This window comes from Wyeomyia smithii, chromosome 3 (genome assembly GCF_029784165.1).
Source record: "Wyeomyia smithii strain HCP4-BCI-WySm-NY-G18 chromosome 3, ASM2978416v1, whole genome shotgun sequence".
NCBI lineage: Eukaryota > Metazoa > Arthropoda > Insecta > Diptera > Culicidae > Wyeomyia > Wyeomyia smithii.
This window is the reverse complement of record NC_073696.1, coordinates 30,132,758-30,157,894: the sequence shown is the minus strand read 5'-3', so window position 1 is coordinate 30,157,894 and position 25,137 is coordinate 30,132,758. Positions and strand designations below refer to the sequence as shown.

The window sequence follows — 25,137 nt, the reverse complement described above, 5'->3', positions numbered from 1 at the left end:
CTGATAAACATTCTGCTCGGTATTCTAACGAACATCGGAGAGCTACCGTCTCTACCGTCGGATCCGGAAGCGGAAACAACGCTGGCTCCGGAGGAGTATGCTGTCGCACCAGCATCACTGGATCTGCTTACCGCCATCGGGGAGATTCGAGATGCAGTTTCACAACCCGCTGCGACGAAGGTGGAGAAGGAGGATCGGCTCAGGGAGATGGTTCAGGAGTTGGTGCAACGATTGCAAAGTTAGATTTTTTGAGATACGTTTTGTGTGAAAAAAAGTACCTGAATAAAACTAGTCAAATGTTAAATACTGTTAAATTCAATGCTTCTAATAGTTTGAGCAAATTACGTAAGATTTACTCTTCATAAGAACGGTTGTCATCAGATTGTTGTTGGAGCTTTCAGAAAACGTATTTTTAAATTGTACTGTCCCGACAAACAATTTTTATTTATCATCTCGCTTCCCTCATCGGATGCCGGCTCAAGATGCCAACTTCTCGGTTATAATCAAGAAAAATGCATTTCCCGCTTGCTTTGATTCACTATCACAGAGGGAAAATCAACACTCGTAACAAAAACGGGCGTAGAATGAAAAGTTTTATCACCCCGCGTGCAACAGCATCAGTTTCTGTTTCATCTTCGTCGAAATCGCGATAATCCTTAAATTGTATTACCATACCAACCAGTCAACAAGGCATCCAGCATCGTTATTTTTTCCTTCTCTGGCTGCGCTCCTAGTTGATGGAAAAGTAAATGCTATTACAGCAAGGGGGGAAATGCCCTAATCCTCAATAATAGCATTGTTGCTTTTTCCCTTCATCAGAAACTATCGGATTAACTTCTGACTTAAACCATCTCGGAAAGGCTTTATTTTCGGATGTACTGGTTTCTTTATTTATTATTATTTCTTAATCTAAAGAGAAAAGTGCTATCGGATTGTATATGAGTAAAACAATGCTTTATTTGATTCAACGTATAATCGGTTATATATGCAGTATTGTTTCACATTTATTGTTTATTCCTGTAATGTTGTATCTTACTTTGATCCAACAGTTTGCTTTCTAATCCTCCTCCAGGTCTCCTCCAAGAGCTTTCGTTTGTTACTCAAGTTTCTCGCAAGAAATTCAAGTACAAATTGTTACCAGTACGGTTTCAATGTTGGCTTCATAATAACTTTCTATCTCAAAGCTCTCATATTATATTAGCGTCAGCGAGGAGCTTCTCTATCAATCGACTTCTTGATATACAGATAATACCTTAACACGCTAATCAGAATATAAGTTAATGTAACACTTGCTGTCAAGCTACTTTCACGGCCGTCAGAATGCCTAAAACGGCAAGATCCTTTCCAACTAACGCTACAATTTTCCATCATGAGTACTTCGACCTTCAACCGTCGATTCTTCAATTGCCACTCAGAGACCGCTTGTGAGCCTGAATGTGTGAAGTCACAATCACATCCACCGTCTTTCGCAGCATCCCGGCGATGGCATCGGCCGTTGTGGCCAGCTTGGTTCCGATCTGATTAAACAGACCCACGAAGGGGCTTCCGTTGTTGTTGTTGTTGTTGTTGTTATTGCTGACCGACGCTCCGCCCTGGCCGGGTGGAATAAAAAAGTGATCGATAACATTATTCGGTGTTGTCAAACCACCAACGCCGGCGGAAGGCACTTGGGTCTGTTGTGGTTGCAGTGGCTGTTGTTGTGCGAATGTTTGTGTTGGTACTAATGGTTGAGGTGGCTGTGCTAGTACTTGTACCTGAACCTGGACCGGGATCGGACGGAGTTGGACTACTGCCGGGGCCGCTTCGATCTGTGGGGGGATACCGTGGATGGTGTTTGGTGCCCGCGTGCAGTTGTGAAGGCAGGATGGACGGAAGGGGACAAGAGAAAAAAAAACAAGAGGGAAAAGAAAACGTGTTGGTGCAAATTGTGGTGTGTGCTGTGTGCTTGTGAAATCATATGAGTTACGATACATGATTGAATGTGTGTTTTAAAAGCTAGAATTGTGTAGAAAAATATGCTTTCTTAACATAAGATAACATACTAAGCAATCAATTAATGAGGGATTTCAGGTTGGAAACTTTGTGAGTTTGGTAACATTGCTCAAGTAACAAGTTGGAAAATTCCTTTTAACAAAATTATCACTTATGTGTTGATCACAGAAAAGATCAAATGTAAATTGATTATTAAATGAATGACTTTGAAAAATGTCACTAAACTCGCAAAGTTTGATTGAAGATGAGTATCCCTGAAATCCCTCCAACAAATCAATCATTCATTCATTTTTGATAGCTTTCTGTCGAAAACCCCTTTTAATCAGTGCTCTCCATCCAGTAACCGTGATTTGTCGTTTAAACTCTATCGACGAATCAAACGATGTCGTGTTTTTGTAACTGTTCCGAGCGTCCCAAAGGAAAGAGGAAAAAAAAACCCATAACGTGTGTCCGTAACTATACCATACTCACAGGTCGTGCTGTGGTCCGCTGGGTTACAACCCGGGAAGTGGTTTGCCTCACTACCGGTCTGGTCGTCGGTTGCGGCTGTGGTCGGGCAGTAATTGGACTTGGCGGTGGTGCCGCTGTGCTTCCCGGAACGTTTGGCATCGCAGAGCCGCTGCTTTCATCATCACCGAAGCGGCTGGAAACCGATCCTGCCGATGGAAGCTACAATGCATCGAGCGATAACGAATGGATTAATTTTCTTCGAAAAAAGCAGCACGAGAGAGAATAGAGAAATGAAAACCGTATTGAACGGAACCGAAATGGAAGAAATTCGAAGGATCAGAAGCCCGATAGCAACATTCTTGCGGTATATGAGCATATATCTAAAATTTAGAATGTGAATAGTGCAAATCTACCGTGTCGAAATCCAGACCGGCCGCGACCGGTCTGAGGATGAGTCGGTTTGTGGTTGTGATGACGGAGGTTGTCCTGGCCGTGGCTGCCGATGGCAATGCTTCCGCCGCATTCGATTGAACAACGAACGAATTCAAGCTTAAGTTCGGATCAAAAAGGAACATTGGGAAATTTTGACCGCCATTCGCAACCGCCTGGCCGCCGGGAGGACGTGTTTGCGTGAGTGTGTTGGTGTTTGGGGTCGTCACCAAACTCGGAATGAATGTCTGTTGCGATGACGACACTACTACCGCTGGCCGAGGGTTCCGTACCACTGATGGGAGCTATAAGAACAAGTGATTTAGTGAACATGCTTTTTTTGTACAATGATTTGGTGTTTGAAATGGGAGGTGAGCTTTGTGGCAAAGTGCATTGGGTTACGAATGAGCTACAGAAACATGGAAATCTATCAATATGTTAATTTGACCTTTACACCACACAATTATTACCGTAAACTGGGGTGACTTTGATCACTTTTTTGATTGTATCTCAAATATTTTCAGAATATACTGAAAACAATATTGTTATATATATATATATATATATATATATATATATATATATATATATATATATATATATTTTTAAAATAAGTACTGGCATGCATTGAAAAAGATTCAGTCACTACTTCAAAAGTTTAGCAACAATTTTGCTGTTTTTGAATATGCTTTAAAATTTTTACATTAATCATCATTCCGGGGTGACTTTGATCACCTTATTATTTTGATGAATTTGAAGTAACACTGTGCTACTTTCACTAAATTAAACAGCCTAAAACGACTCAAGCGAGTTTATAAATGTGGGAAGCAATTTGGGGCCATTCCGATTCTACGTGAACCGTTTATAATGGCGAATGTCCAAGATTCATACAACATTTTTAGAATATATATGAATGATTATTCACTGAGAGAGAAGGTGGTCTAAAATTATCAAAAACTAGTCCACGAGGAATATGACTTATGAAATTGTCCAAATTTGCATGCACTTCACGTCTTGGGTTTTTGTTAAGAAGAAATATGTAGTACGCTGTGGAGAATATTGGGACTCAACAATGCCTTCGAGGAAAAACTTGCAAAAATAACAATAAAATGTATTGTCATAATATTTGTTCATCTTAAGAACTAATCTGGGAACAAAATAAATAAACTTTACGTATTGCAACTTGTTGTTTTGAATCTGCTTGAACCGATTGTTTGTATGCAACAAAAATCGCCAAAAATACACTTTATTTTCAATTAATATTTTAGCATGAAAAACACTCTTTAAATAGCAGGAAATGCACGAACAGTAGCAATTCGAACATATATCCACACAATCAGTGAGGATTACGACAAATCCCAAGCACTACGAGCGCTTATTTACCACATTTTCAAAAAAGAGGTACAGTGATCAAAGTCACCCCGGTGATCAAAGTCACCCCAGTTTACGGTACTAAATTAGCAAAATCACCTATATCTCATGCATCTCTTCATTTTTTCTCGAACGACTATTTTGCGTTATTAGTCACTACATGTCTGAATCTCTAAAAATATTACTGTAAGATGGCAGCCATAAAATTTTCAAATCTGCGTACACCAGTTTAGAATTATCAACATGATACACAAAATGACTGGTAATGTACTAGAAAACATACAATTCATGGATATCCTTGAACTAAAGTTGGGTTCATTCCATTGTGCATTTGAATTCAACTTTCAAATTCAATTTAAAATTCTGTTTTTCTTGTGTCTTATACTTGATTTGAATAATTGGGGAAACTGCCCGATTTTAGTAAAAAATGTCCTTTAGTCTTGGATTTTATTCGGATTTATTTGATGTTGGACTTGATTTAAAACTTGAATATGAAACTCAATTTTGATCTTAGCTTACACTAAAATGTGGACCTGAATTTTAGCAAATATCTTAAAATAACAATATAGTTCACTCTGGAATTTCCCATATATTTCCGTGAAGACAGACAGGGAACACCCCCTTTTGTGGTGGAAAAGGTAACTAAACTCATTGCACAGTGGTACAGTAAGGCAATTTAGCGGACATAAGCTTTTCGTTGCGATTTTGGTTTGCGGTTTAAATCCATAGTTTTTGTAAAAAGTTGTTTCTTATAGATAGTCCTCTTTTTATGTGCGAATGAAAATTAGGGTGGTCCCAAAATCAACGAAATAAAAACTAACTTGTTTTTTTTCGCATAAATAATTGTAAACATTCTTTGGCAAACTTGTAGACCAACCAATTCTAAGTAACTTTGTAAAAAAGCTTTTTTGGAGACATTAAATTTGGTTTCCAAAAACAGTCTTTTCGCTCTATTTTTTCCAATTCAAATTTAAAAACAAAGTTTTCTTCGGTAACTTTAATCAAAAATACGCCAATTTTGACAAAAAAACATTGTCGATATATTGTACAGATGAAGAGTTTTCACTATTTCTGTTTTAAAAATAGGACCTTTTGATATATTGATATTAGGGCAAACATAAATAATATTTTTTGGAATCATTTGAAAGAACAAATATTGTATAAGTATTGTGAAGAAATACCAAAATTTGCTTAATATTAGTTGATCTACAAATGTGCCGATGAATGTATACATAATAAAATAGTTAGTTTTTTTATTTAGTCGATTTCAGGACCACCCAAATTTTCATTTGCACATAAAAAATAGACTAAATATAAGAAACAAGTGCTCAGAAAAACATTTTACTCTAAAACCACAAAATCGCATCGAAAAACTCATGTCCGCCTACATTGCCTTACTGTACCACTGTGCATTGTTGTTGAATTTCTGTGAGCGTGTGACATTCTCACACACGAAACTGAATTTACTCAATTTTAGATTTAGTTGACTCAATTTCATAATTTCACAGAAAAAAATATGTTGCAGATTTCGTGCGTATGTTGTAAAATATAATAGATGTAGCTTATCGAGGCACGAAGAAGAAATATTGAAATAATCAGGCCACGACGTGTAAATGGTAAACTAATCCCAAGTTGATATATACGTGGTTCCCTGTGTAACTTCACTAGCTCAGATCCATCACGGGAAGCAACTACGAAATGTGCGGCCGTCAAGCTCAAGCTCAATAATCAGGCCACGAAGTGTACAATTAAATGAATATTACAATTGCCTCGCGGAAAAGATAGAAGGAGAAACCGCACAATGGTTGTCAATAGTCGTATATGGTTGTTGTGCAACTTTTAGCTTAGATAACACTTGAATGTTCTATTAATTTAACAGTATGGATGCAAATAATGTTGCAATTGGTTTAAAAGCTTTATTATATTATATATAAAAGATATTCAAAAAAACAAACAGAATTAGTGATAACAACTGTTATGAAAAAACTATTATTTAATGTTTAGTTTTCTGCGTTTGGAAAGTATTTTTTTGTTTTTTTTTTTTATCCCTCCGAATTTTTTGCTCTCGAGTTCTAATTTTCGTATTCATCACTTGCAGCTTTGCTTTAACCAGCATATTTATGTATTTACTATCTGACCCGGCAAACTTCGTCCCGCCTATTTTTATGTTTAATTCAATAATTTTCAACATTCCAAATACATTGATTTTTTGCGATTTATATGCGATTTATTTTGCGGTTTATATCGTTTGAAATTATTGGTTTTTGGAATGACAACATCCTCGACTTTTGCCTTTAGTACATCACCTCTATTCCGAAAACACTCATATTCAGTTATTTTCGTGATTTTCCAGAAACTGAAAGTGATCATCTTCGAATTCAAGATGGTGTCCAGGGTCAATGCTTGGCTTCTATACATTATTTCGATTACGGAAATATTCATATGCAGTAGTATTCGGCTGTTTCCCAGAATTTGCCATCTTACAATTCAAAATGGTGTCTGAGGTCAATTTTTAGCTCCATGCATCATTCTGGTTAAGGAAACACCCATATTTGGTTGTTTTTGGGTCATTTTCGGCAGTTTTCCAGTCACCAAAAGTACCCATATTGGGTGGTATTTGGTCATATCTCGCTGTTTCTCAGAAACCGGAAGTCGCCATCTTGGATTTCAAAATGGTATTCAGAGACAATTTCTGGCCTCTGAGCGTCATTCTAGTTAACGAAACATCCATATTAGGTGGTATTTGGTCTTTTTCGTCTCTTTTCCAATCACTGGAAGTCGCCATCTTACAATTGAAATGTTGTCTGAGGTCGATTTGTGGCTTCAGTGCATCATAACAATCGCGGAAATACCCATATTTGGTCATTTGCCGCTGTTTTTCAGAAACCGGAAGTCGCCATCTTGGATTTCAAACTGGCATTTGGAGACGATTTCTGGCTTCTAAGCGTCATTCTGGTTAAAAAACACCCATATTTGGTGGTATTTGGTCATTTTCGGCGGTTTTCCAGTCACCGGAAGTCGCCATTTTACAACTCAAAATATTGTCGGAGGTCGAAAAACGTACAAACCGTAGAACACCACCCATGGATTGCCTCATACATATGCGAATTATTATAAAATATTCGGCCGAGTCCACTTCACAATAAAATGTACATTTTTTTGAGTGTACCCATTAGGGTAATATTATTGTCAAAAGTTACTCTTATTCGCATGTCGTGTAGAACAAAATCAGAAGTGGCGCACCTAGCGGTCGAAAAGGTGACTAACGCTTCTGTCATTTTCAATTTGTCTTCATAATTTCACGTAAGTGAACTATATTGGTATTTAAGATATTTGATTTTGGCAAACTTGCACCAAAACCTGAAAAGAATCAAAGCTTGAACCTCGCATGGACGTTTAGAATGTTTATCTGAACTCCGATACAAGTTGCAATTGGAACTTGCAATGGCAGTTTAATTTGGATCTCAACTGCAATCTGAACTCGGAGCTGAACCAAAGTTCTAATCTGAATTTAAACCTGAACTTCAACTTGAACTCAAACTAAAATTTAAACCTAACTTCGGTACTGAAAAAGATACAATTTTCTTCTCATACGTGGACTCAAACTTAAATGTGCCTAGTGCCTGAGAAAACGTGATAAACTGGAATTAATAAAAGAGTTGGAATTAATCTGGCAAACCAGTAAAACTCGGGAACTGAGGCGTCATATACTTTTAGTTGTGTTTAGTTGTTTGTGCCGAATAATCGTCATTCGCGGGTAGTGTTACTTTTCTCATTTCAGTCAAAGAAAACGGTGGCTAAAGCGCGTCGAGAGTTCAAAAAAATTTACGGAAATGCCACTCTAACGGGTGAGTCATAGTTAATGAGACTAAATTAATGTCATGATTTTCGTCATACGCACTAGAGAGGCACAAACAGCTGTTTTTAGTTTTGTTCTCCTTTTTGTGGGTATTTTCCGTGCACATTGTATTTTCGTTTACTTGCGATGTAGGTTGCGAAACAGAACTGTATCGTGGGCGCATCTTTCAGATGCCTGAACAGGCCTGAACAGCATCAAACAACGATGGTGGCAAGGCACTTTAGCACGGAGGGCTACAAGAAATCCTCGGTATAAAACATGATCGCTCAGTTCTACGACGGGGGTCCAATGGTCAACAACATAAAACTAAACCAACAAAACAGACTTCAGCAATCGACGAAATTTAAACCTTACAGGAGAGCATCTAGATCGAAGTACAAATCGAAACAGCTGCAGGAAATCCCGGGGAAGTCGCGAACTACGACTTATGATTCACCCGTTATGCGTACGATAGAAACTGGTACTCGAACCCTATTTGTTTTTCTTACTACAACGTTTGTTTTGTATTCATTAAGGATAAATACGAACATTTATAACGGATCGCTTCTAAAATAAGCATTCAAATTAAAAAATTGAAAGTTTCTTAAGAATGCTGTAACTCGAGTTTTTCTCATTAAACCTCTACGTAATAGGGGTTTTTGGGGTAAAATTTTCTCAGCAACACGATGCAATTGTCGAATTTGAAATCAAAATATACCTCTTGGCCGAAAAATGAAACTTTATTTTTCAACTGTAAAAATAACATATCTGGCAACACTACCAGGCAAAATTGTTATTTATTTTTTTGGATTTCTCGAATAATTTTCTTCAAATTGCATTATTCAAAATGTCCATAATCATGCAAGCTTTTAAGATATTAGCAGAATAATAATAAGAAATGCTATAACTCGAGTTTCGCTCATAATACCTCGGGGTGATAAGTGTTTTTCATGTAAAATTTTCTCAGGGACACGATGGAATTGTTTGATTTGAAATCAAAATATACTCATTCGCCGAAAAAGGCAATTTCAGTTTTTCAAATGCAAAAACAACATATGTGGCAATATTGTCGCTCAAAATTAATATTTTTTGTTTCTGGAATACTCAACTAATTCTTTTCTTCAAAATTCATGTGTCAATTTATTTCGAGACATCATGCTTTCGAAGCTATAATTAGAACAAAACAAGACTTGTTGACGCAAAATTGCACTGTTTAAAAAAAAGAGAGGGTCTCACGGGGCAGAGGGTGAACCGAACGGCACCAAAATTGGGATTTTTGCATAATGACCTTAAATAAACCATTCCACAAAATTTGAGCCAAATCTGATGCGATCGGTGATACGTTTGCCTCTTTTTTTGCACACTTGAGATGGAATGACCCATATGATGCTGTCCGCAAGCTTCGTGCTGCCCCGACAGTAGGGGAATAGGGCACACGGACAAACACGTACTGAACAAGCTGTTTTCATGTTGATTTTAATTGCTAGGATCCAGCATAGAATGCTTGCTTGTGTTGTTGCCAAAAAATTAATAACCTTCAATTACTTGTTTATTTGCATTGAGAAAGGCGTTCTGCTGTTCAAAAGCAGATATGCTAATCGTAACCTTTGTGCAGCCCAACAGTAGGGGGATAAAGTCACTCTGACAACCACGCTGCTGCTGAGACATGTAACCGATCGGGCAAGTGATTTGTTCAAGCCGAAAGCAAATTCGAAAAACCAGCTGCTACTGCCTCAATCGGCTACGCTAAGGTTAGCTAAGTGTACTATTCTGTCGACCTTTAAAAGAAAGCTAGAGAGCGACCAATCAGAGGACGTAATTTTCGTTTCAACAAGCCATGACGATTTTAATAGTACAATAGATCGCGTAATCAAATAACATTTTTCTGCGTCTGGGAGGATGCGAGTTTGATTCTCCATTCAATTACTGCAGAAAAACAAATTTTGATTTTCGTCCAGCTTTTTTTCTTTCAGTGATCTTTTGAAGAGGTATCCAAAAGTCCAAAATGCAAATTTATCATCGATTAAAGGAGAGCTATTTCGAGAGCTTAATTCAGATAGATTACTAGTCTTCACAAATGCCCTGCATAATGTCTGATTTGGAATTTTGTATTAAAACAAAAAAAAACATAATTGCAGTTTTCTTTCTTTGATAAACACTTTCAAATCTATTAAACCCTATATCCATGTACTAATAACGTGGGTCGATAAAATAACTGGAACACTGAGTCTCCTGTGAGCGAAAATCTGACGTTGGACTTAAACTCAAACTAGAACCTATCCCTTAGCTAAGCTAAATTAGGTAAATTATGAAAATTTGTCATTATTATGAATTTGAACCGCAGCTTGAGTTTGAGTTTCAACCTGAACAATAGAAATAACAAAAAACAAAGCATTTCGTTCCCCGGTAATGTTATAACGTTGAGCGGGGCTTCTTTTGATCACATCCCTGTCACGAACGTCATCCCCATACATTTCGCTTGAAGCCGTTTTTCTCTGACTCTCTGGCTCGATTATACGTCAAAAGGCTGTCAGTGCTTGCGAAACAGCCGATTAAGCACCGTCCATGCGAGATCAACTGTTGCTGCAAGTGGTGTGAAGAAATGCAGAAAGAGAAAAACGATTGTTTTGTTTTGAACGTTTTATGGATTTTGTGCAGGACATAAATGGTCACGTTCAAACATGTTTCAACACGTTCCGGATAGCCCTACATTCAATATAGTAAGAAGCACGCGAAAAATCCGTACAGTAACACATGCGGCACAATGAACGGAGCTTATGACCATATTTCCAACAGTAGCGCCATCATTATTGGCGGCGGCTTCAGGAAACTGTTGTCATGATATCGGTCTGCTTTTGATATGCAGGGCTATTTTGGACACTTCAGTTGTACCGATTGCCTCTTTTTCATGGGTTTACCTTCAATCATAGTAACCCATGAAGCAGCAGAAAAAAATTTGAAAACTCTATCAGTCGAACCAAAACCGTGATGGCGAAAACAGTGAAGCGACTCCGTTCAGAAGTGTACGCTTTCAAAGAACGGAACCCAACCGCGTCAAAAACGGACATCGTGCGGCACTTTGTGGACGCCGGATCCGCCCGTTCCGGCATCCGCAACATTTTAGCATTGGACAGCTATCAAAGCATCGAAAGAGAGCCCGGTTTCAGACGGCCGACGACCCTGGAAGACCGAAAAAAATCGTTGCGTGCGCTTAGCTGAGAGGTCGATGCAGCTCAACGGAACATGGAAAAGTACGGAGATGGTTTGAGTCAAGAATTTCAAGAATTTTTCACAAGTTATAACAGAATACGGCAGAAAAAGCCTTGCGGTGCAAGTAAACAAGGCGGAATACAATTTTAAACGGCATTCGTTTGTTCTTGGAGATCTACTTCACAACCCAAAACTGCCGTGAGATGACAAAGTGACGTAAGTGCCATTTTTTGGAATATAAGTTTTTCATGCCAACTTGTTCATTATTCGAAAACCTATCTTTTGGTATCTTCCTTTTTGTTGTTACTTATTCGTACGTTGCATAAAATCAAAAAAACAAAGTGACGTTGGCACACATTTCCATACAAAAATGACGAGATTTTTTTTCGTTTTTGGGCCGTACTGAAAAACTGATCACTTGGATCTACGTCACAATGTCATATCACGGCAGAAAAGCACGTGGTTTTGCCCATTTTTCGCTACTAATACAGACAAGTGTCTTCTTCTTCTTAACGTATATATACCTCATTGAGTGCAACTGACCAAACAGTGAAAGAATACCTGATCTAGGACAATATTAATAAAGCAGAGGTTAGGCAGATACCTACCACCGTATTGGTAAAAATGTTGCATGCTTCCTATATGTACACGCCCAACATATAATCCGATCAAAGCGCTCGGGGATATTACGTTACAAAGTTTGTTTTGAAAAAGGTCTTGGAATGCTTATCTGCTCAGTAAAAACAGTACCAATATCGTTATACAAGATACGGAAAGACAAACAAACAGTAAGCATGCATAGTTTTTCACAACATGAACCAATCGGGAAAAATGAGCTCAATTTTGTTGGTCTCCGCTGTCAGCTGATGCAAAGTTTGTGTGTCTCAAGCACTTTAAACCAGAGGACTTCGAATAGCGGTATTTTATCGGTCAGCGACCGTGTCCTGTTAAGAATGGTAAGGTAATATTCATTTTAAATACTCTGATCTTACTGTTAAAAAAAATTTCAGCGGTTCTATTGATACGCTCTCTGAAAGAGATCCGTTTGGTAAAAGTTTACTGGTTAAACGTAAGGCACAGGGGAAATCAACAAATTCAACAACTGAGTTTTTATACCCAGAGAGACAAAAAAGTGACTATACGCTGACTCCACATCGGACACTAAATATAACAACCGCAACGATAAAAAAAAAACTTGGTAGTTAAAATTGAAGAAGATGCTGTAGATACGCAATTGAATTGTCGGAAAAATCTGTCAAACGCAGCACTATAACTGAAAACTGTGCGAATTCGCTTGGTGACAAGAAGCCTATTTACGAAGCCCCCCAGACTGTTAAACTGATCCGTCATTTTTCAACTATGAAGCACCATCCGAAATTTGCAATTGAACATTTGGAAATTTTTATATCAATTATTACTGTCATGTCTGTTTACTTTAGCTCAGAGAAAGAGACTCGAAAATGCAGCAATTGCAATATTCAAACACAGATGAAGATAGTCAGATTTTCAATCTAGTAGAATAGAGACCTTTCGAAATTCAATGGAAGACGTCTGCTCAGGTTTGTTTACTATGTTTTCGTTACCAAGACGAACTCCTTCTTTCTCCTAACCTGTCAATCTATTATCGTTGGATCTAGGAGCTACAGGCAATGACACAGCGGCAACGGCTGAATACTAGGCAGTCTCATGAGTACCTGAAAAATCTAAGAGAGTTAAAAAATGGTTCACATTAATATTCACTAATTTGACCATTTTTGTCGAGGCTTATCCTTCAAATTCAAAACTTCAGCCATTTTATGTTTACGCATGTTTACGTCCCTACACCAGAAAACGTCAAAAAAATCCGTGATATGATGTTGAATGACCTTGAAAATTGAAATTGAGAGAGAGTGCAAATGCTGTAGGCATGTCATTGAAACCCGAGGGCATTGTCGTGCATTCAGTTTTGGGCATGAAGAAGCTCTGGTCGCGATGGGTGCGCGTTTGCTCACAATGGACCAAAAAAGAATTCGTGCGACGACTTCCCAGCAGAATTTGGCATTTTTTTTTTTTCGCGTAAGCCGACCGAGTTTTCGCACCGGTTCATAACCATGGATGAAAACTGAATCCATTACTGCACTCCTGAGTGAATGCAATAGGCAAAACAGTGCGTTTTACCGGGCCAAAATGCTTCGAAGCGTCCAAAAACGCAACAATGGGCCGGAAAGGTTATGGCCTCCGTATTTTGAGATGCGCATGGCATAATATTCGTGGACTATCTTCAAATAGGTGAAACCATAACCGGAGCATATATTTATTGGACCAACTGAAAATCTAAATCGCCGAAGAAGGGCCGCATTTAAAGGATAAAAAACCGCTTTATCATCACAGCAATGTGCCTGTCGATTCATTGAAATTGCATGCAATCGGCTTCGAATTGGTTCCTCAGTTACCGTACCTCACCGGTAAGCGTTTTCACTAAAATGAAGAGCTCATAGCTGAAACTGAGGCGCATTTTGGAGACCTTCCGACCGAGTACTTTTCGGAAGGCATGAAAAAGTTAGAGAATCTTTGGACTCGCTGTATCGATTTTAAAAAGGAGAGTAAGTTGAAAACTAAAACCGTCTTGGCCAAAAAAACATCTCCGTGTTTCATTTTTCAGGTACTTATCAGACTGTCTAGTAAGATGTGCAAATCGATTTTTCCGGCGAATCGCGACGTGGTGGTAGTGATGGTCGACGAGACCTATCTCATTCTGGATGGTAACGACTGGCCGGGCACTTCGTATTTTACTTCCCCACGAAGGAAGTGAACTCCGAGGTGAAGTTCATTCCACACACCAATTTCCCTAAGAATGTGCTGCTGTAGCTGACAATTGCGAGAAGCTCTCCTTTCGCAGTCGTAAAAACTGAAGTGGAATTGAGATATAAAACGGAAAAAGAACTCAAAAACATGTCTACACGCATGTTTTCGTCCGCCATGGCGAATGTTTTAGTTAACTCCCGGTAGGCCGCTCACATGGGCGTAGAATTTTTTTGCAAGTAAGGTCAGTCACAGACTAACAGACATAACACGTCGAACAAATTTTCAATAAAATCATCGTTTGGATGATTCCAGTACTTTACATTAGTAACACTAGCACCATCTGCTGTCGTGTTCGCGCTGCGTCATGTATTTCGACATCAGCGCCAGCGTTACTGCATGTGTCAAATGGGGAACTACAAAATATGCATGAGATTGCATGACAGCGCCCCAGACGACGTTTTCGCGCGGTGACTGTTATTCGATTGAAAATTTGAAATGAACGTTTTCTGTGGCGATGGAGCTAGGTTCCAGTGTTACGTCTGTTAGTCTGTCGTAATATTATTACCGCCCAAGAGAAATTTATCAAACTATGTTATCTGTCGTTGTTCTTTAAACATGTGAAAATGCCGTTAGGTTAAAAGTGCCGCGATTTACGCGAATAATTATTTTAAGAATGACATAATTTGGTCCAGTAAACCTTGTATTAGTTAGAAGCGGTACTCTGAGCAGTCAGACGTTCACAAGATGCAGCTAGTCGCTACCAGTAGACGCACTCAGTAAAAAGACCACGGAGGCTGCGGCAAAAAAAAAAACAATCAGATCGCCAATCACCTTTGGATTTCACTCAGCTTGACGGCCCCACATTTCGTAGCTGCTCCGCCGTGATCGATCTGAGCTAGGGAAGTTGCACAAGCTACCACGTATTTGGCTACTTGGGATTAGTTTGCCATCTTCAGTGTACAACAATTCAGTAGCTACCGCTTTGTATGGATCGATAACGGCGCCGGCCACATCCTACCCCTTGGACTACACTTATTTACAAATACTCGAGGAGAAAGGTTGTACGAAAACGGAATTGTAGTAGAAACGATATTGCCCATTGTCCTTATGCGGATAAAACTAAATAAAAGAGTAGTTAGAAAAATTCATCGTGTGGAGTGAGCCTGTTCCACGGAGCGTCAGGACTTACTTTGGCACTGGGAAGAAGAGTGGCGACGATCGCTAAGCGGTGGTGAAGAGAGGAAGGAGACTACAGACGTCGGTAAATGGGACCCCGAATGCAAAACAGTGAAGAAACGAGGTAGAAAATCGGAAAAATGAAAGTAGGAGTATAGACAGACGCATAAAAAGAGTTGTTTGAGACGAAGTTTAAAAGTTTGGTTGACCAACACCTTAAAGCGTTTGCGGATTCTGAAGAGGAGTATCTCAGCATTGCTGGGTCTACCGGCCCGCTAGTTAGAATTTTTATCACCATCCAAAAAGCCCATTTTTTAAATGCGAACGTCGACTATAGCTAAATCAAGATGCCTCAAAGCTCAAAGTAGTTACCCAAAAAAATTAGAGCTTTTTAATCATTCTCGTGATTTTGGCTCCACAAGTGTAGGCAGAAATGCGTCAAAATATCGCACAGTAAGTGCGTGCTGGGTTCAGCGCTTCTACGTTGGCTTACGGGAAAACTCATTTAAATGTTACATTTTCTCAGTTTGAGCTCTAGAGCAAAACATGTGTTTACCAGTGTTATTTTCTACATATTGATAAAACACTGTGTTTTGCACTGTTTTGCATAAGCCGTTTTCAAAAACTACTCGTTAGTACTTGGCATGATATAATTTGGCTTTAATTCCATTAATATTTGGTAAGTTGATAACTTCTTTAAAAAAATATTTGGCCATCAGTTCCATTTGATTTGAGTTAAAACACAGAACGTCTGAACGTCTGTTCATGTTTATATGAATAAAATTAAAAATCATGTTTGAAAATTAAATCAAAATACGTTAAAACAATAACGACATCTGTCTTGTAGTGTCCTAGTTGCACTTCATGAATATCTGTGCTTGGTTTGTAAATAACTTTAGCACCACATAGCGGGAGCATTTCCACTTACGATTAAAAGACGGTTGCAAGTAAATGTAAGTAAAAACCTTTGAATTCTCTTTACTATAATAAGAGTTAAAATTACAACAAATTACTTGATACCTTTTGGGCATGAAATGTGTGAATTATCAACATGTATTACCTGAATGCCTTTATTTTTTTACTGGCAATGCAATTTTATCTCTAGTGATCGAGAAAAAACAGAAATTAGAACAGCTTCTCTCCGAAATTCACCCTTTTTCAAGCCCATTGAAACACACTAGAGCTAATTTTCTTACGTTATCTTACAAGGGAGGGCGGGGGTTAATTGATTATCTTACGTAAGAAAAACATTAAACATTTGGAGACAAAATTAATTTTTCAACAGATGACAGTCTTTCCTAACCAACTTCTCTGTTCGTACAACTGCGCCACCTGCACGTGAACCACATCGACACCATATCGGAGCTCTCTTTTCTCACAAGCCGGTATTACTTTCAAGTGTCTTCGGAAACTATCGTCAACTCGAAATTCTTCGTTTCGAAAAATTGTGTTTTTTTAAATTTTCAAGAAAACTTTAACTCCCGTACTTAATGATTATTTTTGGGTCTATTATTCAAACCTCATTTGTAAATTACGAATCGGGGTTTCGTGGGATGAAACTTAACAGTATTTGGCATTGTTTGCCATCAAAAACTCATAAAACGCAAAATTTTGAGTTGTGCCAGTGTTGCATGACGGGACGTTAATTTATATTTTGTTGAGTCTGAGGTAACAACTCGCAGTTGTTTTATTTTACAATACGGCGGTTATCGAGAATAGAAAAATAGGTTGTAAAGAAGATGTATTAACCCTCTAGTGCCCAAATTAATTTCTAAACGGACTTCGATAAAATCATTATAAACCATCATAAACACCATTTAAGTATTTATTAAAGCTTTTCGGAACTTCGACTGAAGCCCGCCAAATGGCGGCGTTGGGCACTAAAAGGTTAAATACGCTTTTTAGCACACTGTAAAACATTTTGTTATTTACCAACAAGTTACACACACACACAAGTAACTGCGATTCATCTTACGGAAGAAGAAATTGAAAGAAATTATATTGTTCCTTTCTTAATAGAAAAAAATTCATTTTATGGTCATTTCGGTAGCATTAATCATGTTGTTGGATGATAACAATGATAATATTTACAATTTAGATGGTTAATCAAACAAAACATACTTATAACTATCGTTAGAAAAGCATTTTCACAGCGCACCAGCAACCGATGTTTGCAAGCTCCACTCAGGGTTAGACTCTTAAAACTATCATAACAATACTCATCGCTCCCTTAGTGATACTCAGTGTCATATTATGTACCGAATCCGTGGGCGTAGAATTTGCTAGTGTCGTCGGCGGGGACGACGGAGTCGCTGCTGCCGAAGCAGTACTAGAGCCATCCATGCTTCCACTGAAGTTGCTACTACTACTGCTACTGCTAGCGGCACCGGAACCAGTGGTAATAGGAATACTAGTAGTAGTCGATTCAGTAGTTAAAGGGGTAGAAGTGGTAGTAGTAGTAGTAGTAGGGGTAGTAGTACTAGTAGTAGTAGTAGGGGAAGGAGTAGTTGTAGTACTAGTCGTACTGGTAGTAGTGGCTGGTGTGGTAGTAGAGGTACTTAAAACGGGTGCTACCGATTGTGTTAGCTGTGCCTGTGCCAATTGGGGTCGTTGCTCTGAACCGCTGGGGATCGCATTCGGGCGCGGAGGTGCCGTAGTTGTTGTTGTTGTCGACAGTAGCAGCGTCTGCAGCCGGATCTGCGATTGATCCCGATCGAAGTCGTTTCTTACCGGAGTGTCTATGGAATTGGTGTTGATACCGTTGTTACCACCGCCGTTACTGCCAATCTGGTTGAACTGCAGCCCCCGGAGGTATTCCTCGAAGCGGCGATGATACTCGCCCGATGGATCCCACCGGCTGCGAAGGGCCTGGTACTGCTGCGGGTAGCTGTAGTACAGGGTGGTGATGATTTTGAGCGCATTTTCCTTTTGCGTCTCCGAGCAACGTCCGCACTTCGTACGGAGGGCCTCCGGGAGAATTCCTGTGCGGTACGAGAACGAAATTTAGTCGTGATGTCATTGCTTGGATTATTTGTTCTAAAATACGACGACAAGTTCATTGCATAACATCAAATGCCACTGACTAGCTATACAAATTGAAATACGGTGTATCAAGCTACTTAGCTATCACAGCTAACTGAGCAATTCACCATAGTACCCCTCACAGGTGTTGAAAGTTTTCCACCGTAAGCAACCGCCTGCAGCGTGCAGAATTCCCTGGATGCAACACACATGCATTGAATTTTCCAAGCTGGCAATCAAATTGCCGAGCTGATAATGCATTCGTTGCCACCTTCCAGCACTCCCACGCGACGCAAGAAGATGTACGCCGTGATGCATAGTAAATCAAGGGAAACTGCACATTGAATAACGCGGTTAGTTTCTCCGGTGGTTTCGCGTCGTCTATATGAAACTCTTGAGCAAGCCACTACTGGTGGCATCATTCAATGTCACTCTTCTACCCTTCTGAGCGGCGAAATTAAATTAAACGTTAGGTGTATTTTACATTCAACGCAGCGCTCGAAGTTATAGTAGCGTTGAGATTCAGGCAGGCTGCGAATTAATTGGAAATTCATTTTTGATTAAACATTCAATTTCTTGCATTATGACGATTAACTCTGCTTAGCAAAGTGCTAAACTAATTACGGGTTCGGTAATGCAAACTCCTTCGTTTGAAAAGTAAATTGAAAATTGATGAAATAATCCAAAAATAAATAACTAACATCAACGTTCCACCCATTATCATTTGAGGAACTTCACGCAAACTCGTCTGAAAAATTATCAGCACTCTTTCATTTCAACGAAATTTCGGGATCGTTGATTATTAAAAAGGTCTGTAGTTAGTTTTTCTACTCAAAAACAATAAGGTCCATGTAAATTTTTACGAAAAAAAATCAAATATTCTATTTGAAAAGTCAAAAGTCAAACACAGCAAAAAATGCACGTTCAACCAATTATCAATTGTAAAAAACATTTACAATCGTTTAGTGTAACAATGGGCCAGCTAATGGAAACTAAACGATATGATCTTTCACACGACACCGGCACCTGACACGAGTCACACGGTACGCACCGATGTTTCTGATGCCATCTCAAAAAATTATAATACACAATAAAATAACATGTTGTTCATATACATCAACAAGCAATCCATCACTAGCCCTCAAAAGGTAGGTAATCGAATAACCTCCCTAGCAGTGGTAGTAGAACACCGCCGAGATGATCTACCATTGAGGGCACCTACTTCACATCAGAACATATTGGATTAACCTTCTCCATTCGATACTAACAAGCGTTCTCATGAAACCTGATCTTCAGTGTGGTTACTCGAGAAGATAAGGCTCCCTTCCCCAAAAAGGGCTCGCACTTCATTGTTCTACGCTTAACTCAATTAGCACCATGAGTGCGTACCTCTGCTCGTATGTTTGTTTTTATACAAGCCAACGCCGACGCACGGTATTAAAGTTCGCTGCATGGCACTGAAGGCTAAACTTGAATTTTTTTTTTTCATATATGTTCCACAAAGCGGTGCGCTGCCGCTGTTAAAGCTAGCAGCTAAACCGGCGAAGGTGCGTGTTCAACCAATTGCAGCACGCTGTTATACACTTAATTCATCGGTCGGCATTTTTTCAATTTGTTTTTCCTAAAACATGTGGATTCTAGTCACGATTTGGGCAGCAATTTTGAAACCATTATTATTGAGAATTACACAAGCGTAAAAAATTTAATTGTTACCAAGTATAGCGGAAATACAATTTCAGATCAATTTCGAGTTCACTGATTTGGCAATTAAATTCCAGCCCGGAAACCAAAAACTGAATGGGCGCTACTTACGTTTCAGATCCTTGCCCTCCGGCGGGCAGGGCTTCCTGCTGAGTAAACAGTCGACATAGTTATTCACCAGCCGGTTGCTGGACAGAATCGTATCGATGTCCAGGTTGTCGTATCTGTAAAGACGAGAAAATACACTATACAGTGCATCGAAAACGGGATCTCAATCATTCAGGAGGGATAATTTGTTGGATTAGTACCAAGCGGTGCAAGCGCCCACGTCATGCTGTGTCGCTTTCTGTTTTCCCCAAATCTCCACATTTCTCCCCCCGAGTGGGTGGTTGTTAAACCCTTGCTTTCGTAATCGTAATTTTCCCATCCTAGTTTTATTTCAATTTTATGTTTGTGTGTCTGTATGTGTAGAGTTGAGCTCGAAGATGCTCGCTCGCAGGATTTGATGCGACTATCGAGGATAATGTCGAATCACGCGGACGGAGGAGAAAAATCTTCTTTGGATTCCATACCGTAAGGATTATGTATGCAAGAAACGATCTGTGTCGAAGGAAGAAAAATGACGCTAGACAAACATTGATTGCACGCTATTGAATACTGAATTGAATACTAAGACGGCAGCGTGTCTTTCGTGATTGCTAGCAGCTTTCGGCGGAGATCGATTGAAAGAGATTCCTGCAAAGTTGATTTGATATATTAAAGGCAAAATTTTAATTTATGCTTGAAATATGTTGAAATTTTGATAGGAAAAAGGGTCGAAAATCCCACATCACAAGTGAGATCCACGGACTTAAAATATATTCGACAGTTCGGATAAATTTATAAAAATTATACAGTGAAAATAATTAGAGAAAAACTTCAAAGAACTATACTTTATGTTCACAAATGAAACTTTTCCATCTGGATTAACTTCCAAATTATCAAATATATTTGTTCAACGAAAATATCACTATGAGCGGTCTCTCCATTCGTGGTTTCAAAATGGGTGGTTTTCCATATTTTTTTTCCGAGGTGATAAAAGCGACATATGAAAAGAATGCATTTATTTTAAGGTGAGTTTGAACTAATTGCGTATTCTAGTTATATTTATAACGAAAATAATTTTGTATAAGTTTTTGTAATAAATTTTTCTGTAAGAAGTGCCGTGAAATTGAATTTCCAACAATTTTTTTTTTATGTTGAGTCGCTCTATTCCAAACTCGTTTGTAAATATTTGCTAAAGCTTTGAGATAATTGAAGAAAAAAGGTTTGTTGTCTTTTAATTTGAAATTTTAAGTTGATTGATCACATTTAGGCTGACCAGACGTACCGTATTCAACGGGGCAGTACCGTTTTTTCGACCATTTTTGACCGTCCTGTAATTTTTACCATTTTGTACCGTTTTTGGACACTCCTTGAATTTTTTTCAAAAAAAAGCTTTGCAGCGAAATTAACAATCAATTTCACTTAGTGTTTTTTGAGGAAATCGTTATCAGAGAAGTAAATGAATGAAACACGGAGTCCGTGACAGATGCAAACCGTTGGGCTCAAATATTTTCCGAAATGAAACATTTTTAAGCTGCCAGCTGTTTGTTAAAATATGTGAGAACATTTTGTACCTTCCTGGTAATTTCGAGCCACAGAGGGAAAGACATAAACGGTATGTGGACTGGCGAAAAGTCGCAATTGAGATCATGACAGCCATGAAAATCGATCGTCAAAATATCGATCTTCCGTTATAAATATCTGGACCTTGTTTCCAAAAATCATACTTTGGTGCGCCAAATTTCATCATCAGCTGAGTTTTATTTTGTACAAGTTGAGGCAGGGTTAACCAAGCATTGAGTAGTTTTCTATATGTTTTACCCTGGGTAATAAAAATTTCCAAAAATCAATCTTCCCAAGGGTCCAATTTGTCCCGTTTTTTTTCTCGAGAAAATCTGATCAGCCTATCTATATTACACTGCACTGGTAAACCCAGCCCCAAACTGGAAAAAAATGAAAGATTATTGCTTTTCAACCATTCCTGTGAATTTTAGTACCCCTGGCAAACCTTTTCAGAGAATCCAATGAGTTTTCCGTTGAGCAAGCGTAGAAATGACGAACCCGGTTAACAATTACTTTGCTACATTGTGACGCAATTCTTCATTCACTAGGGGCACCAAAATTCACAAAAATGTTCAAATGACTTTCAATGTTTTCAGAGACATACCACAATAGATCAAAAAATGGTAGCAGTGGTTCAGTCTTCTACAAGGGAAAAAAATATTTTCGGAGTAGTTCTTAGCACTTGTTTTCGGATTTTTTTTCGACCTGTGTTATTTGCGTAGTAATGCGAATGCGAATGCGGATGCGGATGTCAATTTTCATGCGGATATTCCGCATTTGCGGATGCCGATGCGGTTATCCGTCACATCCCTAATGCTGAACATAACCTGAAAATTTCTATTTTATATGTAAATTTGTTATTTGATTACACTGGTCAACACAGGTTTTGCCCTAGAGCTTTTCAATATTTCCTGTGAATTTTGGTGCCCATAACCGCCTTGGAAGTGCATGAAGAGACCGCTGGGTTCGTTATTTTTTAGTTTGCTTACTGGAAAACTTTTTTGACATCTCTGAAGACTTGACGTACACCCGCCTTATCGATCGTTACTTATTGTTACATGTGCGGGATGAGGGGGGAGGGGGGGTGTAGTACTCTGAAATCTAGATTTTGTAACGTAGTTTATGTAACTAAACCTTCTTTTTTTTCTTGTTGCCGTTCCTGTGAATTTTGGTGTCCATAGTCAATTCGGAAGTGCTTAAGATCTTCAGAGACTTCAATGAAGATTTTTCGTAAGCAAACTAAAAAACGACGAACCCGGCGAGTCATTAACAGTGTCTCCTGAGCCGAGATATGAACCTATGACAACTGGTTTGTTAGAACCCATGACAACTGGCTGGTCGTACCTCGAGACCAGCTGAAAGAGATTTATTTAGTGATTAAGCACAAAAAAATGTTCGCAAAAATAACAATGATAATTTCTGATTCAGCCCAAAACCACAGAAACCAGAAAAATGAAAAGAATTCCATCAAAATTCAGCCAAAAAGGGTAAAGCTGAAATTGAGTCAAAATTTAGCGAAGTTGCAAGAGATTTAAAAAACAAAAATGATTTCAAACGTTGCTGAAAATTTTTGTCTCAACTCGTCAGGAAAAGGCCGAATGTTGCTACCAAAAAGTTGTCCCAAAATAATCTCAAAAAACTTTAAAGCGTTTCTTAAAGGAAGAAAGAAATTATACAAAAGTTTATACCGAAAACATCCCTAAAATCCAAAAGAAGCCGAAAAAATTAAAAAAAAAATTCAAGTGACTAAAACATGTAAGCAGAAAAAAACAAAAAATCTTAAAACATGTCGAATGTAAGAAAAAATTGGAATGAAATGAATTCTCTCTTCGATCGTTTCCAAAACAGAAAGAATGTTCTAAATTTAGTCCAAAAAATGGGAATTACTTTTAAAAAACAGTGCAAACAAAAACAACAATGCAACCCCCTCCCCGCAAAAAGGGGAGGATCATATGAAGACAAATTGTTATTGTATCTTTGAGTATCGACCTATCCAAGTATTGTAGGGGAATCGGGGCAAAATCGACATTTTGCAGACATTTTAGGTAGATCAACACCTACCATTCGATTTCTGAGACTTTTTACTCGGTATAAGATATAATTTGACTAGCACTTTTAGATATTAGCGCATTACCATTAATGCTAATACATACTCGATATTATTTTGATCTGTGAAATATACTAAAACCATGCCAAACCCGGTTTCGTAGAATCACCGTTTTGAGCTCAGTTTTTGTCTGATTTAAGATCTATTTTTTTTTTAAAGATGGGTGAGAAGATGCTAATATGTGGACAAACTCATGGAATTTTGATATTTGGTCGGCGTGCGACCAGACCGAACCAAGCGCCATTTTTTAAAAAATTGAGTTTTTAACACCAGTGGATGTTAAAATTGATAATCTAATGATTTCGTGAAAAAAATTAAAAATTTAAACAGTTTATCTTGGTATTATAACAAATAAAATTTCTCTGCAGTAGCTAGCAGGTAACGTACGGGGTGGATAAACTTTGATCGCCGATTACTCGAAATAATGTTTTTGGCGCTTGGTTCGGTCTGGTCGCACACCGACCATTTGGTCTTAAAACAAAATGGCGTCTAAAAAACATCAAAATTTTTCGATTTCTCGAAAATTCAAAATGGTGCTGTCGTTGCCCCTCAAGTTTTAATATGTTCAAACTCGGGAAAATTTGGTTTTGCATCTTACCTTTACCAGTCAGCTCCAGGCCGAAGTGTCCCTTGCTGTTCGAAGAAGTCGTCTCCATTCAAATCGGTCCATGGCTGCAGCTCGCCAGCCATGTCGTCTGCGGAGGCTCCGCAGGTCGTCTTCCACTTGATCGAGCCACCTTGCTCGCTGCGCGCCCCGTCGCCTTGTTCCAGTCGGGTTGTTATCAAGAACCATTTTCACCGGGTTGTCGTCCGACATCCTAACGACATGCCCAGCCCACCGTAGTCTCCCGATTTTCGCCGTTTGAACGATGAGTGGTTCTCCCAGCAGCTGATGCAACTCGTGGTTCATCCGCCTCCGCCATGATCCATCTTCCATCTGCACTCCACCACAGATGGTACGCAACACCTTTCGTTCGAAAACCCCAAGGGCGCGTTGGTCCTCCACGAGCATAGTCCAGGTTTCGTGGCCGTAAGGACTACCGGTCTGATCAGTGTTTTGTAGATGGTTTACTTCGTGCGGCGGCGGATTTTAATCGAGCGGAGCGTCCTCCGGAGTCCAAAGTAGGCACGATTTCCTGCCATAAGGCGTCGACGAATTTCTCTGCTGGTGTCGTTGTCAGCAGTCACCAGTGAGCCCAGGTACACGAACTCGTCTACCACCTCGATTTCATCACCGCTAATATGAATTCGTGGCGGGAGGTTGACACTGTCTTCTCCGGAACCTCTTCCTCTCATGTACTTGGTCTTCGATTCGTTTATGGCCAGTCCAATTCGTCCGGCTTCAGCCTTCAGTCTGATGTACGTCTCCGTCATCTTTTCAAGGGTTCGTGCTACTATATCAATGTCATCG

The 25,137-nt window shown here is 39.0% G+C and overlaps 1 protein-coding gene across 8 annotated transcripts in view; it reads right to left on the bottom strand.

The window, feature by feature from the left end:
* Positions 1-932: 932 nt before the first annotated feature.
* Positions 933-25,137, bottom strand: part of LOC129727069 (mucin-2-like) — a 67,757-nt gene continuing 43,552 nt past the window's right edge. For 4 of the 8 annotated variants that reach the window (XM_055684475.1, XM_055684474.1, XM_055684473.1 and 1 more), the window contains exons 3-7: positions 20,084-20,217; positions 17,510-18,231; positions 2,856-3,176; positions 2,464-2,661; positions 933-1,808 (exon numbers count right to left, since the gene is read on the bottom strand). In XM_055684475.1, the coding sequence (XP_055540450.1) occupies positions 1,401-1,808; positions 2,464-2,661; positions 2,856-3,176; positions 17,510-18,231; positions 20,084-20,217 (1,783 nt within the window). In that variant the 3' untranslated portion in view covers positions 933-1,400. The remainder of the gene's footprint in view (positions 1,809-2,463; positions 2,662-2,855; positions 3,177-17,509; positions 18,232-20,083; positions 20,218-25,137) is intronic. The other 4 variants (XM_055684478.1, XM_055684479.1, XM_055684477.1 and 1 more) reach the window with 4 other exon arrangements.